The following is a 13,140-nucleotide window of genomic DNA, read 5'->3' as shown; positions in this document are numbered from 1 at the left end:
GAGGGGGGGACCCGGTACTTCCGGGATGGCAGCCCCCCGAATGCTGATTTCCGGTTCCGTTATGAATCCCCGGCCTGCGGCCCGCCAGCCCCGAGCTCTCCCACAACCCCCCTGTCTAGCCCCGCACCCCCTCCGTACCCACCGGGCCGGCCACGGGCCAGCAGAGACACTTACCGCAACAGCCGCCGCCATCTTGGATCCACGTGTCCCTGCTGACGACAGCGGAAATGACCCGTCCTTGGCTACCTGGGCTTATCACCATGGAGACGGGAGGAGGCTGAGCACTGACAGCCATTAAATGCTTCCTCCCCCCTGATCCATGGTCCCCCATGACCTCTCCCCCATACATAACATAATTTCTCCCACTGGTCCATGCCCCCCCTGACATGTCTCCCCCCTCTCTATATAACCTGATCATCCTCCCCCTGATCCATGCCCCCCCCTGACCTATCCCCCCCATAGATAACCTGATCATCCTCCCCCTGATCCATGCCCCCCCCCCCCACCTATCCCCCCATAGATAACCTGATCATCCCCTCCCTGGTCAAATCCCCCCTTCCCCCTCCCCCCTACATAACATGATTATTCCTCCCCCTGGTCTATTATACCCCCATGTCCTGTCCCCCAATACATAACATGATTATTCCTCCCCCTGATCCATGGTCCCCCTGTCCTGACCCCCATACATAACATGAAAATTCCTCCCCCTGATCCATGGTTCTCCCCTGTCCTGACCCCCATACATAACCTGAAAATTCATACCCCTGATCCATGGTCCCCCTGTAATGACCACCATACATAACATGATTATTCCTCCCCTGATCCATGGTCCCCCTGACCTGACCCCCATACATAACATGAACATTCCTCCCCCTGATCCATGGTTCTCCCCTGTCCTGACCCCCATACATAACATGAAAATTCCTTCCCCTGATCCATGGTCCCCCTGTCCTGACACCCATACATAACATGAACATTCCTCCCCCTGATCCATGGTTCTCCCCTGTCCTGTCCCCCATTCATAACATGAAAATTCCTCCCCCTGATCCATGGTCCCCCTGTCCTGACCCCCATACATAACATGAACATTCCTCCCCCTGATCCATGGTCCCCCTGTCCTGACCCCCATACATAACATGAAAATTCCTCCCCCTGATCCATGGTTCTCCCCTGTCCTGACCCCCATACATAACCTGAAAATTCATACCCCTGATCCATGGTCCCCCTGTAATGACCCCCATACATAACATGATTATTCCTCCCCTGATCCATGGTCCCCCTGACCTGACCCCCATACATAACATGAACATTCCTCCCCCTGATCCATGGTCCCCCTGATCCTGACCCCCATACTTAACATGAAAATTCCTCCCCCTGATCCATGGTTCTCCCCTGTCCTGACCCCCATACATAACATGAAAATTCCTACCCCTGATCCATGGTTCTCCCCTGTCCTGACCTCCATACATAACATAATCATTCCTCCCTCTGATCCATGGTTCCCCCAGACACGTCTCCCCCATCGAAAACATGAGTATCCTTCCCCTTGTCCATGGCCCCCTGTACATAACATGTTCATTACTCCCCCTGGTCCATGATCACCCAGACCTGTCCCCCCCATAGAAAACATGATCATCCCTCCCCATGGTCCATGGCCCCCCATACATAACGTGATCATTTCTCCCGCTAATCCATGCCTCCCCTGACCTGTCCCTCTATACATAACATGATCATTTGTCCCCCTGGTCCATGTCCCCCCTGACCTGCCCCCTCCCCCTCTACATAACATGATTATTTCTCCCCCTGGTCCATGATCCCCCCTGACCTGTTCCCCCCTACATATCATGATCATTCCTCCCCCCTGGTCCATGGTCCCCCCTTACCTGCGCCCCATGTATAACCTGATCATTCACCCTCCTGGTCCATGGTCCCCCCTGATCTGCCTTCCATACATAACACAATCATTACTCCCCCTGGTCCATGATCACCCATACCTGTCCTGTCCCTCATACATAACATGATCATTCCTGGTGCATTGTTCCCCTTTGACCATTCCCCCATACATAACATGATCAGAGCAAATAAAGCTTATTAACCATATACATCATCATGATAATAATTATTATAATATCCTAACTGAATAGAATTAAAAAAAACTCTGATTAGACATATATAGCTAAAGAGGGATGTCACTGAGCTAGTATACCATACCTCCCAAGTGTCTCTATTTAGGAGGCACAGTCCCTATTTTTGGACCAAGAAAAAGCTCCATATTGTTGGTGTGTCTGAATTTCTAACAAAGCTCCACAGCACTAATTCAGCAATTTATTTTATTTATTTATTACTGGTATTTATAAAGCGCCAACAAATTCCACAGCGCTGTACAATTAGTGGAGTACGTACAATATACACAGACAAATACAAGAGGTAGAGAGGGCCCTGTCCGTAAGCTGATAACTAGCCATTGAAGCTCAGTTATACAAAGTGCTTAGCTAGATAGCCCGTGAGCTTACAATCTAAAGGATACCGTGGGGATTTGAGACAAAAGGTAGCAGGGGAAATTTGGAGGTGATGGCTAAAAGAGTTAACAGAGAGAAGCAACTATTGGTAAAACGTAAAGGTAATTGATTGAGAATCTCAAACACCTCGAGGAGCATGCTATATATTTAGGGGGAACCTGGGGGGGGGAGGAATGCAGCACATTACAATTGCTGTTCTTGCTGTTCTGTTGAGTATGAGATGAGGCCTGAAGAACAGAGATGGAGATAGAACAGTTATATGAAGGTAAGAACATCCCCGCCCCTGCCCCCCCTCCCCCCCCCCCAACATAACTATTTTTGCCCCTTATTTTGTAGTTTTGCTTTTCAATTCACCACAAACTACTTCTTAGTAAATACATTCCTTATGTGTATAGTTTATAATATTTTAGGAAATATATAAAACTAGAAAAGCTACAATTTCTGGGGAAATTGTGTGAAGTGTTCTTGCCTCCACCAATATTCTACAACTGGAGTGGGCAGAGTAACTGTTAGTATTTATTTATATAGCTCATTTAATTGCAAAGTTGTTGCCCTAAGTGCTTCACAGTTACATTAAAACATACATTTATAAAAACATTAGCAGGTGGACAAAAGGCCCTGTCTATGACATCACTTGCTGCTCCAGCCTGGCACAGGTCAGAGTATTTTGGTGGTTGCCATTTTCAAACGGTCGTATTTTAAAAACTATAAATCCTACAGCGAAGGGCTTTATATTGTGAGAATCACAATCACAGGCCAGTTGATGTTGTGACGCTGCAAGACAAACTGTAGGTTTTCTTTCATATGCACAACAAACGTATCACTTGTGCCCTAGCTATTTCAAAAAATGTCTGCAGTTACCTTTTGTACTTTAACCTTAACAAAAAATGTGCAGACGCAGCAAAATGAAGCAAAGTAATCACTCTCAAGATTAATTTCTTATGTAATCTGTTTCATTGTGAATTTTGCATGTTCCTGCATACGTTATTGTGACGATGCAGGAGGATTTGTTCACCTATGCACAACAAAAATAAAGAATTAAAATAAAAACATTAGCAGGTGCAAAAGGCCCTGTCTATGAAATCACTTGCTGCTGCAGCCTGGCACAGGTCAGAGTATTTTGGCGGTTGCCATCTTCAAACGGTCGTATTTTAAAAACTATAAATCCTACAGCGAAGGGCTTTATATTGTGAGAATCACAAGACCCAGACCTACATTTTGATGCATAGTATGTCTCTGAAATATTAACAATGAAGGCACAGTCGCAGTTTAGAAATTGCCCTTCAAATGTGAGCTTTGTAGAGTGGAGTTTCAATGAATGTCAATGGACGGCGTGAGTTGCAAACAAATGGTCAAATGGTGAAAACTATCAGGACTATGGCTTAGCTGTGGACATTTTTAGTGGCAGCAGGGATAGCTGAACGTTTTGATATAAGATTTGTGCAGGTGGGCTTGAAAATGAGGGAGTGGTGGCAGTTTAGAAATCATGTCCTGATTTTTCAGCTTTTGCCAGCTCCCACTCGAGTTTTGAACATTTTGCCATTCATTCCTATGGGACCAATTTTGCCTCGAGAACGACGATATTTCGTGAACCATTCGGCGAAACGTTCCACAAAGTAATAGCAACCCAATCGGGAACAATCCGCACGTTTTGGTATATTTTTGTCTATGTAGTGTAAAAACTGTGGGAGGAGTTAGGGTGGTAAATTTGGCTATAATAAGAATAATAATATATATGTGAGATAACATTAAGTGGTCTTGCTATGCAAGAACACTTAACTAGAAAAGCTACAATTTCTGGGGAAATTGTGTAAAGTGTTCTTGCCTCCACCAGTAGTCTACAACTGGAGTGGGTGGAGTAACTGTTATTATTTATTTAGCACATTTAATTGCAACGTTGTTGCACACTTACATTAACCCCTTAAGGACAGAGCTTCAGAAGCTTGTCTTTCACTTAATGACAACGGCATTTTTTGCATTTTTTGCTGTTTGCGTTCAACTGCAATTTGCATTTTACTAATTTATTGCACCGACGCATATTATATACCGTTTTTAAAAGGACAGAAAGGGCTTTAATTTGATGTAACATATATTTACATAAATGCTTATTTATTATTAAAAAAATACAGAAAAATGCAAAAAAAAAAGAAACATTTAGATTTTTTTTTACAGTTTTTGCAATAATAATGTGTGCACAATTAGTGCAGGTTAAGGAAAGTAATTAAAAATAAATTCATTTAGTTGTTCTGATTTACAGAATATATAATGTGTCTGGGATTTTAAGTTTTTTTTGGTAGTTACAGGTCACAAAGCACAAGGAGTAAAATAAACTTTTAATGTGGAGCGATTTTAGAATTTGGTATGTTTGTCTTGTAAGCTTAATAGCCATAAAAGAAAACAAAATTGCCACACAAAAGTATATATTTATATAAAGTAGACACCACAGGCTATTTACCTAAGGTTGTTTTGACACTTTCTACGTAGCCATTTTACCGCCAACCTCTGCTAAATATTGGAGTAAAATTGTGTTTTTTGGGGGTTTTCGCACACAAACTTATAACAAAGAACTTCTCATGTGTATTTTGTAAAGTTGGTGTGTGCTATTCCTGTACAAAGTTTTATTATGTGTTCAGTTACTTCTGCTGAGTACAACGGTACCCTCATTGTATGTCTTTGGCACTATTTCGTGAAGCTACAGTGCCATATAGGAGACCTGTCCTTTTCAGTATTCACAGTATGTGGTAAAAAAAAAAAAAAGTATGCCAAAGTATGTGGTAAAAAATAATTTTGTGCATTTTTTACATACGGATTGCATTTTTGCTGGGCATTTTGTATATTTCATATGTGCCACTAAGTTCAAACCCCCCAAATTATGCTCAGCTAAGTCTTCTGAGTAAAAGGACACCCCCATTGTATGTATATGGCACTATTTCGTGAAGCTACAGTGCCATACAGGAGACCTGTCCTTTTCAGTATTCACAGTAGAATTTTGAGAGACGGATTTAATGAGCCTATGCTTCCATTTGGGGTATTATAACCAGGGCCGGACTGGCCCACCGGGATACCGGGAAATTTCCCGGTGGGCCGTCGGCACCTGGGGCTGGGGTGACCTGCGGCTGCAGGGACAACTTGAATGGCGGCCGCAGGGGAAGCTCTTGCGGCCGCTGAGGGAGCAGGCTCTTCTGGGGGAGCAGGCTGTTCTGTCTCTGCTCCCCCTCCCTCGCGCGCTAGAAAGAGACCGGGGCAGGAATATGACGTCATATTCCGGCCCCGGTTTCATTAAGCTGCGCGCGAGGGAGGGGGAGCAGAGACAGAACAGCCTGCTCCCCCAGAAGAGCCTGCTCCCTCAGCGGCCGCAAGAAGAGCTTCCCCTGCGGCAGCCCTCAGAGCTTCAGGAAGGCTGGCTGGGCTGGAAGGTGAGCACACGGGGGTACAAAGGGCACAGGAGGGGAGGGAGCTAAGAGGTCACAGGAAGGGGAGACGGGCCAAAAGAAGAGCATAAAAGTGGCTAAAGAGGGTACAAGTCGGAAGGGGGGCTAAAGAGTGCAGAGGAAGGGAGGGTGCTACACAAGGGCACAGGAGGGAAAGGGGCTAAAAAGCACACAGGAGGACAGGGGGCAAAAGAGGGCACAGAAGGGGAGGGGCACCTATCAGTCTGCCCACCAACCCACACAGGTAGCAACAAGTATGTATGTCAGTGCTGTGTCATGCTGTTTGTGTGTCTGTCTGTGTTATGGTGTGTGTGTCTGTCTGTGTCATGCTGTGTGTGTGTGTGTCTGTGTCATGCTGTGTGTGTGTGTCTGTCTGTGTCATGCTGTGTGTGTGTGTGTCTGTGTCATGCTGTGTGTGTGTCTGTGTCATGCTGTGTGTGTGTGTGTGTGTGTCTCTGTGTCACGGTGTGTCTGTATCATGGTGTGTATGTGTCTGTCATGGTGTGTGTATGTCTGTCATGGTGTGTGTGTGTGTGTGTGTCAGTCGTAGTGTCTGTGTGTGTTTTTAAAATAGTGTTTTACTCACCTTTTTTTTTTTTCCGTCATGCTGGTCTCTGCCTCTATGACTGAGATCATCAAGCTTGATGATCTCAGCCAATCCGTACTGACACAGGAAGTGCCTCTAGTGACCGTCTGAGTGTCTGTCACTAGAGGTGTCACTAGGAAGCAATGTAAACACTGCCTTTTCTCTGAAAAGTCAGTGTTTACATTCAAAAGCCTGCAGGGACAGGCTATAGACACCAGAACCACTACATTAAGCTGTGTGTGTGTGTGCGCCTGCTAGTGAGCTTGCTTGCTTGCGTGTGTGTGCCTGCTAGTGAGTGAGCTTGTGTTTTTATGTCAATGAGCTTATGTATATTAGTGAAATTGTTTGTCTATGAGGCTGTGTATCAATGAGCTTGTGTGTGTCATTGAGATTGTCTGTGTCTGCATGTGAGTATGCTTACTGTATAATTAAATGTTTTACTCTGAAAGGACCAATATATTCTATAAGAAAAAGCTATATATATATATATATATATATACATAATTACTCAATCATCTGGGGTTGCAAGACATAGCCTTACATATTACATGCGACAATATATGGCGCAATGACTTATGGGGCTGGCATAGATTTTTGTTTCCAGGGCTGCTTTGTATCCCCAGTCCGGCCCTGATTATAACAGTTTGACTGTTCAAAAAACCCCCACAAAGGCCTACCATTTGTAAAAGTAGACACTCCAAGGTATCTCATAAGGTGCATATTGTGCCTTAACATGCCCCCATTTTTTTACCATTACATGCCAAAGTATGTGGTAAAAAATAATTTTGTGCATTTTTTACATACGGATTGCATTTTTGCTGGGCATTTTGTATATTTCATATGTGCCACTAAGTTCAAACCCCCCAAATTATGCTCAGCTAAGTCTTCTGAGTAAAAGGACACCCCCATTGTATGTCTTTGGCACTATTTCGTGAAGCTACAGTGCCATACAGGAGACCTCTCCTTTTCAGTATTCACAGTAGAATTTTGAGAGACGGATTTAATGAGCCTATGCTTTCATTTGGGGTATTATAACAGTCTGACTGTTAAAAAAAAAACCACAAAGGCCTACCATTTGTAAAAGTATACACTCCAGGGTATCTCATAAGGTGCATATTGTGCCTTAGCATGCCCCCATTTTTCCACCAATATAAGCCAAAGTATGTGGTAAAAAAATATTTGGGGTATTTTTTTACATACGGATTGCATTTATTTTTTATTTTTTGTTTAAATCTTTATTTTTATTGTGCACAAAGATTGACAAACAGCCTTGGTTCGCCACAACAGCGGTGTCAAGGTATGGGTAATTTTAGTTTGCAGTACAGGTTGTGACATGTGTTAATCAGGCACATTTTAAATGTTATAGTTGCTAACAATCAGTAGATACCTCACAGCATCAATGACATATATAAAAACTACTTCGCTTAACTGTAAAGTAAGTACTAGATTAACTAAGATCTGGCTAATGTTTTGTTCAATTGCAAAAATGCAGTTAACGGATTAATAAAAGGAGTAACATCATAATAATGTAACAGATCGAACCACAAGTCTAATGTTCAACATTTGTAAATATGAATAAGCACACTTGTTGAGTTAATGTTAATGAAAGACTCTGAAAGCAGGCAAGAAGGTATACACGTTCACTGGTATATGAAAGATGAATGTTGAAAATACAGTGCTAGGTTGTTTTAAAAATTAAGTGTTTGTTTAGACTATAAACCCTAGATTGCACAAATAAGTAGATAGAGAGACATTTGTAATAAATAATAAACAGTAAACAGTGTCGTTAATAATGAGCGGTGTCTCTAACAATAAAAGCTGAAAACAGTGGGTAATCTTACGTGCAGCACCTGCCTATGCGATGCGGGGTGAGTATACTCTGAGTACCTATGGGCAGGGTGCAACAATTGCCGCTCTGGACGCTAGGTGGGCCTAATTGAGTGAACTGGGAGCTTGATGGAGTGGCTTATGTCCCCTTGCATATACCTCTGTGTCAGGAATATCGGATGATTTCTCTAGGGATTGTACAGGGGGCCGAGGGGGGGGGGGGGGGGGAGAACAAGTGGAAACTGGTGCGGAGTACGCACATATTAATGGAGGGGGTAAGCAGGTATGCTTAAGGTAGCGGGCAGCATTCAAACAGTAAAATGAGTGAGAAGAAAGAGAAAAAAAACGTATAAGTATAGCATAACTGAGAGAGGCTTAAGTCCATAATGTGGATGATGTCGGAGAGTTCATGGCACTGATGTAGACGCCTTTTCTCCCCTCTGGGCAGCTGGTACAAAGGGTTGCGCCGTGGCAGGATTCCAGGTAGTATTCGCCTTCGGCCTGTTGGGTTCCGTTGTAGCTAGTGTCCGCCCTCCTAGTGCGAGCTGCTGCAGGATTTCAGGTATGTCGGTAGCTTCATGTATTTTCAGATGACCAGTGTCTCTTGGTATGATTAAAGCTTTGGGTGTGCTCCAGCGGTAAGGTATGTTATGTGCCAAGAGTTCTGCAGTCAGGGGTCGCAGAGACCGTCTCCAGTCCATAGTGGCCTTCGACAGATCTGGGTAAAAGGTTAAATCATGACCCTCAAAATGGAAGGGTGATTTATTGCGTACGGCTGACATGAACGCCTGGCGGTCTCGCCCGTGTTGGAATCTTACAATTACATCATTCCCTCTTTCTGGTGTGCCAGTTTGCGGTCTTGTGATGCGAAAGCAACTTTCCAGTGGCATCCCTTTGGCCTGTTTGGCCGTGAAGAGCGTGTTGAGCAATCTGCGAATTAGGTGCGGCAGCTCTGCGGTCTCCACCACATTAGGTAGGCCTCGGATTTTTAGATTTTTCCAGCGCCTCCTGTCCTCTAGTGCTGCCAAATTATCTTGGTGCTGTCGTTGTGTCTGTTGCAGGGCAGAGATTTGTTGTTCCACTGCATGTAGTCGGGATTCTTGTGCGGCGGTGTTAAGCTCCGCGTTTTGCAGGCGGGCTACCACTCCACTTATCTCGTCCCGGAAAACTCCTATATCGGTCGCTATATTGCGGCGTAATTCACCTAGCATGTCTTTGAGTTTTTCTTCAGTCAGGCTAGGGTTCTTGGGTGGGAGAGTCGCTCTGCTCATTGCCCCAGTGCCGTAGTCGTCGTCTTCCGACTCTGTGGCCTCACTAAATGAGTGGTATAGGCCTTCCAGCTGCGGCGCCATATCGGGCCCTTGGTAGTTTGGAGGCCTCCGCAGGAGTTCTCCAATGTCCGCGGTAGATGGAGGTCTGTCCGGCTTCATTTTTTTGTTTCGCCGTCCCATGACCATCCAGGAGCAGGTAGCAGCCCTGGTAGCCGTGTAAAGTTGTTTTTTTCCACCGTTTTTGCCTTAATTGTGCAATAGTCTCCAGGAGCTCGAGACATGTGCGTCTTCTCAGTATGGCTGCTAGCTCCGCCCCACGGATTGCATTTTTGCTGGGCATTTTGTATATTTCATATGTGCCACTAAGTTCAAAACCCCCAAATTATGCTCAGCTAAGTCTTCTGAGTAAAAAGACACCCCCAAAGAATGTCTTTGGCACTATTTCGTGAAGCTACAGTGCCATATAGGAGGCCAAGCCATATCAGTTTTTACAGAACTTTGAATTTTGACGCTGGGCCTATGTGCAATTTCCAAGCATCTTCGCAGGTTTTAAATTCAAACTACCCCACAAAGGCCTACCATTTCTTAAAGTAGACACCCCAGGGTATTTCAAAAGGCATATTTTGAACCTTAGCGTGGGATCATTTTTCCGCTAGCGTGTACCAAGTGTAGTGGTAATAAGCATTTTTTTCTGCCTTTTTGACACACAAAGTGAGTTTGCACAGTATATTTTGCAAACCATATGTGTACTACCACTGTATAATACTTCATATGTTGCTCAGCTATGTCTGCTGAGTACAAAAATACCCCCGTATGTACCTTTGCCAGGTATATGTGGACATCGGAGGGGCACATTTGGGACACAGCCATTCCATTTTTTTTTTCAAACGTTAAACTTTTACGCTGTGCCCATGTCCCATTTTAGAGTATTTTACCAGGCTATATAATCCAAATACCCCATAAAGCCATACCATTTCTTAAAGAAGACATCCCAGGGTATTTCAAAAGGCATATTTTGAACCTTAGCGTGGAATCATTTTTCCGCTAGCTTGTACCAGGTGTAGTGGTAATGAGCGTTATTAAATGTATTTTTTAACTTTTAAAAACTTTTTTTACTTTTTAAAACTATTTTTTAAACTTTTGTTTTGCTTATTAATTTTTTTAAAGTTTCCTAAACTTTCATAAAACTTTTTTTTACAGATTTAACATTTTTCTAAGCTTTTTTTTTTTACCGTTAACCCCTAACTAGCAGTAAGCAGCACTAACAGTAAATTCCCCATTTTCCCATAACTCCCACCCACCCCAGGTAGCAAAATATTTAATTATACAATATTTAAATTAGTTAATTAAATAAATTTAACCCCTGAGGGTTAAAAAATAAATAAAAGTCAGGGGTTAAAAAAAAATTAGATCACAGTATAATACTGTGATCTGTATTTTGATCACTGTAGGCAGTGATCGACTGGCAGGGAAGGGGTTAATTTTTATTTGGACTGGGTAAAGGGTTTATTTTTTTTTTATTTTTTACTTAAACGTTATTAAAACTTTTTTAACTTAATTTTTTAACTTTTTAAAGCTTATTTTAAAACTTTTTTAACGTTAACCCCTAGTTAGCCTAACACTAAATCCCCCAATTCCCCACTAACTTCCACCCTCCCCAGCTAGCTAAATTTATAATTTTAAAATATTTAAATTAATTAATAAAATAAATTTAACCCCTGAGGGTTAAAAAAAAAAAAGAATTAACCCTCAGGGGTTAAAAAAAAAAATCAGATCATAGTAAAATGTAATCCCTGCCAATTGATCACTGTAGTCAGTGATCAATTGGCAGGGAAGGGGTTATTTTTTTATTAAAATGGGTAAAGGGGGGTGGGATTTTATATTAACTTTGTTTTTTTTTCACCAGGGGGCAGGATCAGCACTGATCCGTCTCCCTGCACTTCACAGTGAACCCGGAAGTGCAGGGAGGCGGAGGTGAGTATACTGAGCACATGTGCCCGCTCTGACATGCTGTCAGAGCGGGCACATGAGCTGGGACAGCCGGATCCGGTGCTCCCGGTCTGCCTCTAATACAGAGGCAGACCGGAGCACCATTAACCCCGCGATCGCCGCAATTGCGGCGATCTGGGGTTAATTTTAACGGGTGTGCTATATAAATAAATAAATAATAACATTTACTCCGCCCACTCCAGTTGTAGACTACTGGTGGAGGCAAGAACACTTTACACAATTTCCCCAGAAATTGTAGCTTTTCTAGTTTATTTATATAGCACATTTAATTGCAACGTTGTTGCCCAAAGTGCTTCACAGTTACATTAAAACATACATTAATAAAAACATTAGCAGGTGTACAAAAGGCTTTGTCTATGACATCACTTGCTGCTGCAGCCTGGCACAGGTCAGAGTATTTTTGCGGTTGCCATCTTCAAACAGTCGTATTTTAAAAACTATACATCCTACAGCGAAGATCTTTATATTGTGAGAATCACAAGACTCAGACCTACATTTTGCATAGTATGTCTCTGAGATATTAACAATGAAGGCACAGTCGCAGTTTAGAAATTTCCCCCTCAAATTTGAGCTGGCTAGAGTGGAGTTTCAATGAATGTCAATGGACGGCGTGAGTTGCAAACAAATGGTCATATTGTGAAAACGATCAGGACTATGGCTTAGCCGTGGACAATTCTAGTGGCAGCAGGGATAGCTGAACATTTTGATATAAGATTTGTGTAGGTGGGCTTGAAAATGAGGGAGTGGTGGCAGTTTAGAAATCATGTCCTGATTTTTCAGCTTTTGCCAGCTCCCACTCTAGCTTTGAAAATTTTGCCATTCATTCCTATGGGACCAATTTTGCCTCGAGAACGACGATATTTCGTGAACCATTCGGCGAAACGTTCCACAAAGTAATAGCACACCAATCGGGAACAATCCACACGTTTTGGTGTATTTTTGTCTATGTCGTGTAAAAACTGTAGGAGGAGTTAGGGTGGCAAATTTGGCTATAATAAGAATAATAATATATATGTGAGATAACATTAAGTGGTCTAGCTATGCAAGAACACTTAAATATTTGAAGTTAATAATATTTCCAAAAATTCCCCGCCACCCCAACCAAAAAAACAAACAAAAAACATCTGATCTGCCTAGAATGAAAGTTTTTTGAAGGTCTGTCTAAACACCATAATATCTTTGCAAAAGGTTATGATTCAAAAAATATCCTAATCCATACATCCCAACAGTCCTGGATCTGGCAGGACTGTTGGGATCTCTCGCTCCTGTTCTGCTGTCCGAGGTTGGAAGTCTAGCAAACGGAGTGCAAGAGCATCATTAGATCTGCTCGCTCTGTGCTGAGATCAGAACTCTCTTCATGTTCTGCACTGAGTATTGCTGCTCAGTGAGGCTGTAACACTCCCAGGTGAGAATTAAAGAAACAATATAGGATCAGGAACACAAACATGTATTCCTGACCCTATAGTGTTTAAACCAACATCTAGATCCCTCTTCCG

General features: G+C 43.1%; 1 protein-coding gene across 1 annotated transcript in view; it reads right to left on the bottom strand.

Annotated features, from left to right (window-relative positions):
* The window catches only part of TM9SF4 (transmembrane 9 superfamily member 4), a 34,843-nt gene extending 34,598 nt beyond the window's left edge, over window positions 1-245 (bottom strand). The window contains exon 1 of the mRNA XM_063459524.1: window positions 175-245. Coding sequence (XP_063315594.1) covers window positions 175-192 — 18 coding nt within the window. The 5' untranslated portion in view covers window positions 193-245. The remainder of the gene's footprint in view (window positions 1-174) is intronic.
* Between the last annotated feature and the right edge of the window lie 12,895 nt (window positions 246-13,140).

Source organism: Pelobates fuscus, chromosome 6, assembly GCF_036172605.1.
Source record: "Pelobates fuscus isolate aPelFus1 chromosome 6, aPelFus1.pri, whole genome shotgun sequence".
In the NCBI taxonomy this organism is placed as follows: Eukaryota; Metazoa; Chordata; class Amphibia; order Anura; family Pelobatidae; genus Pelobates; species Pelobates fuscus.
The sequence above is the reverse complement of the archived record's forward strand: the minus strand, read 5'-3'. Positions and strand labels throughout refer to the sequence as shown.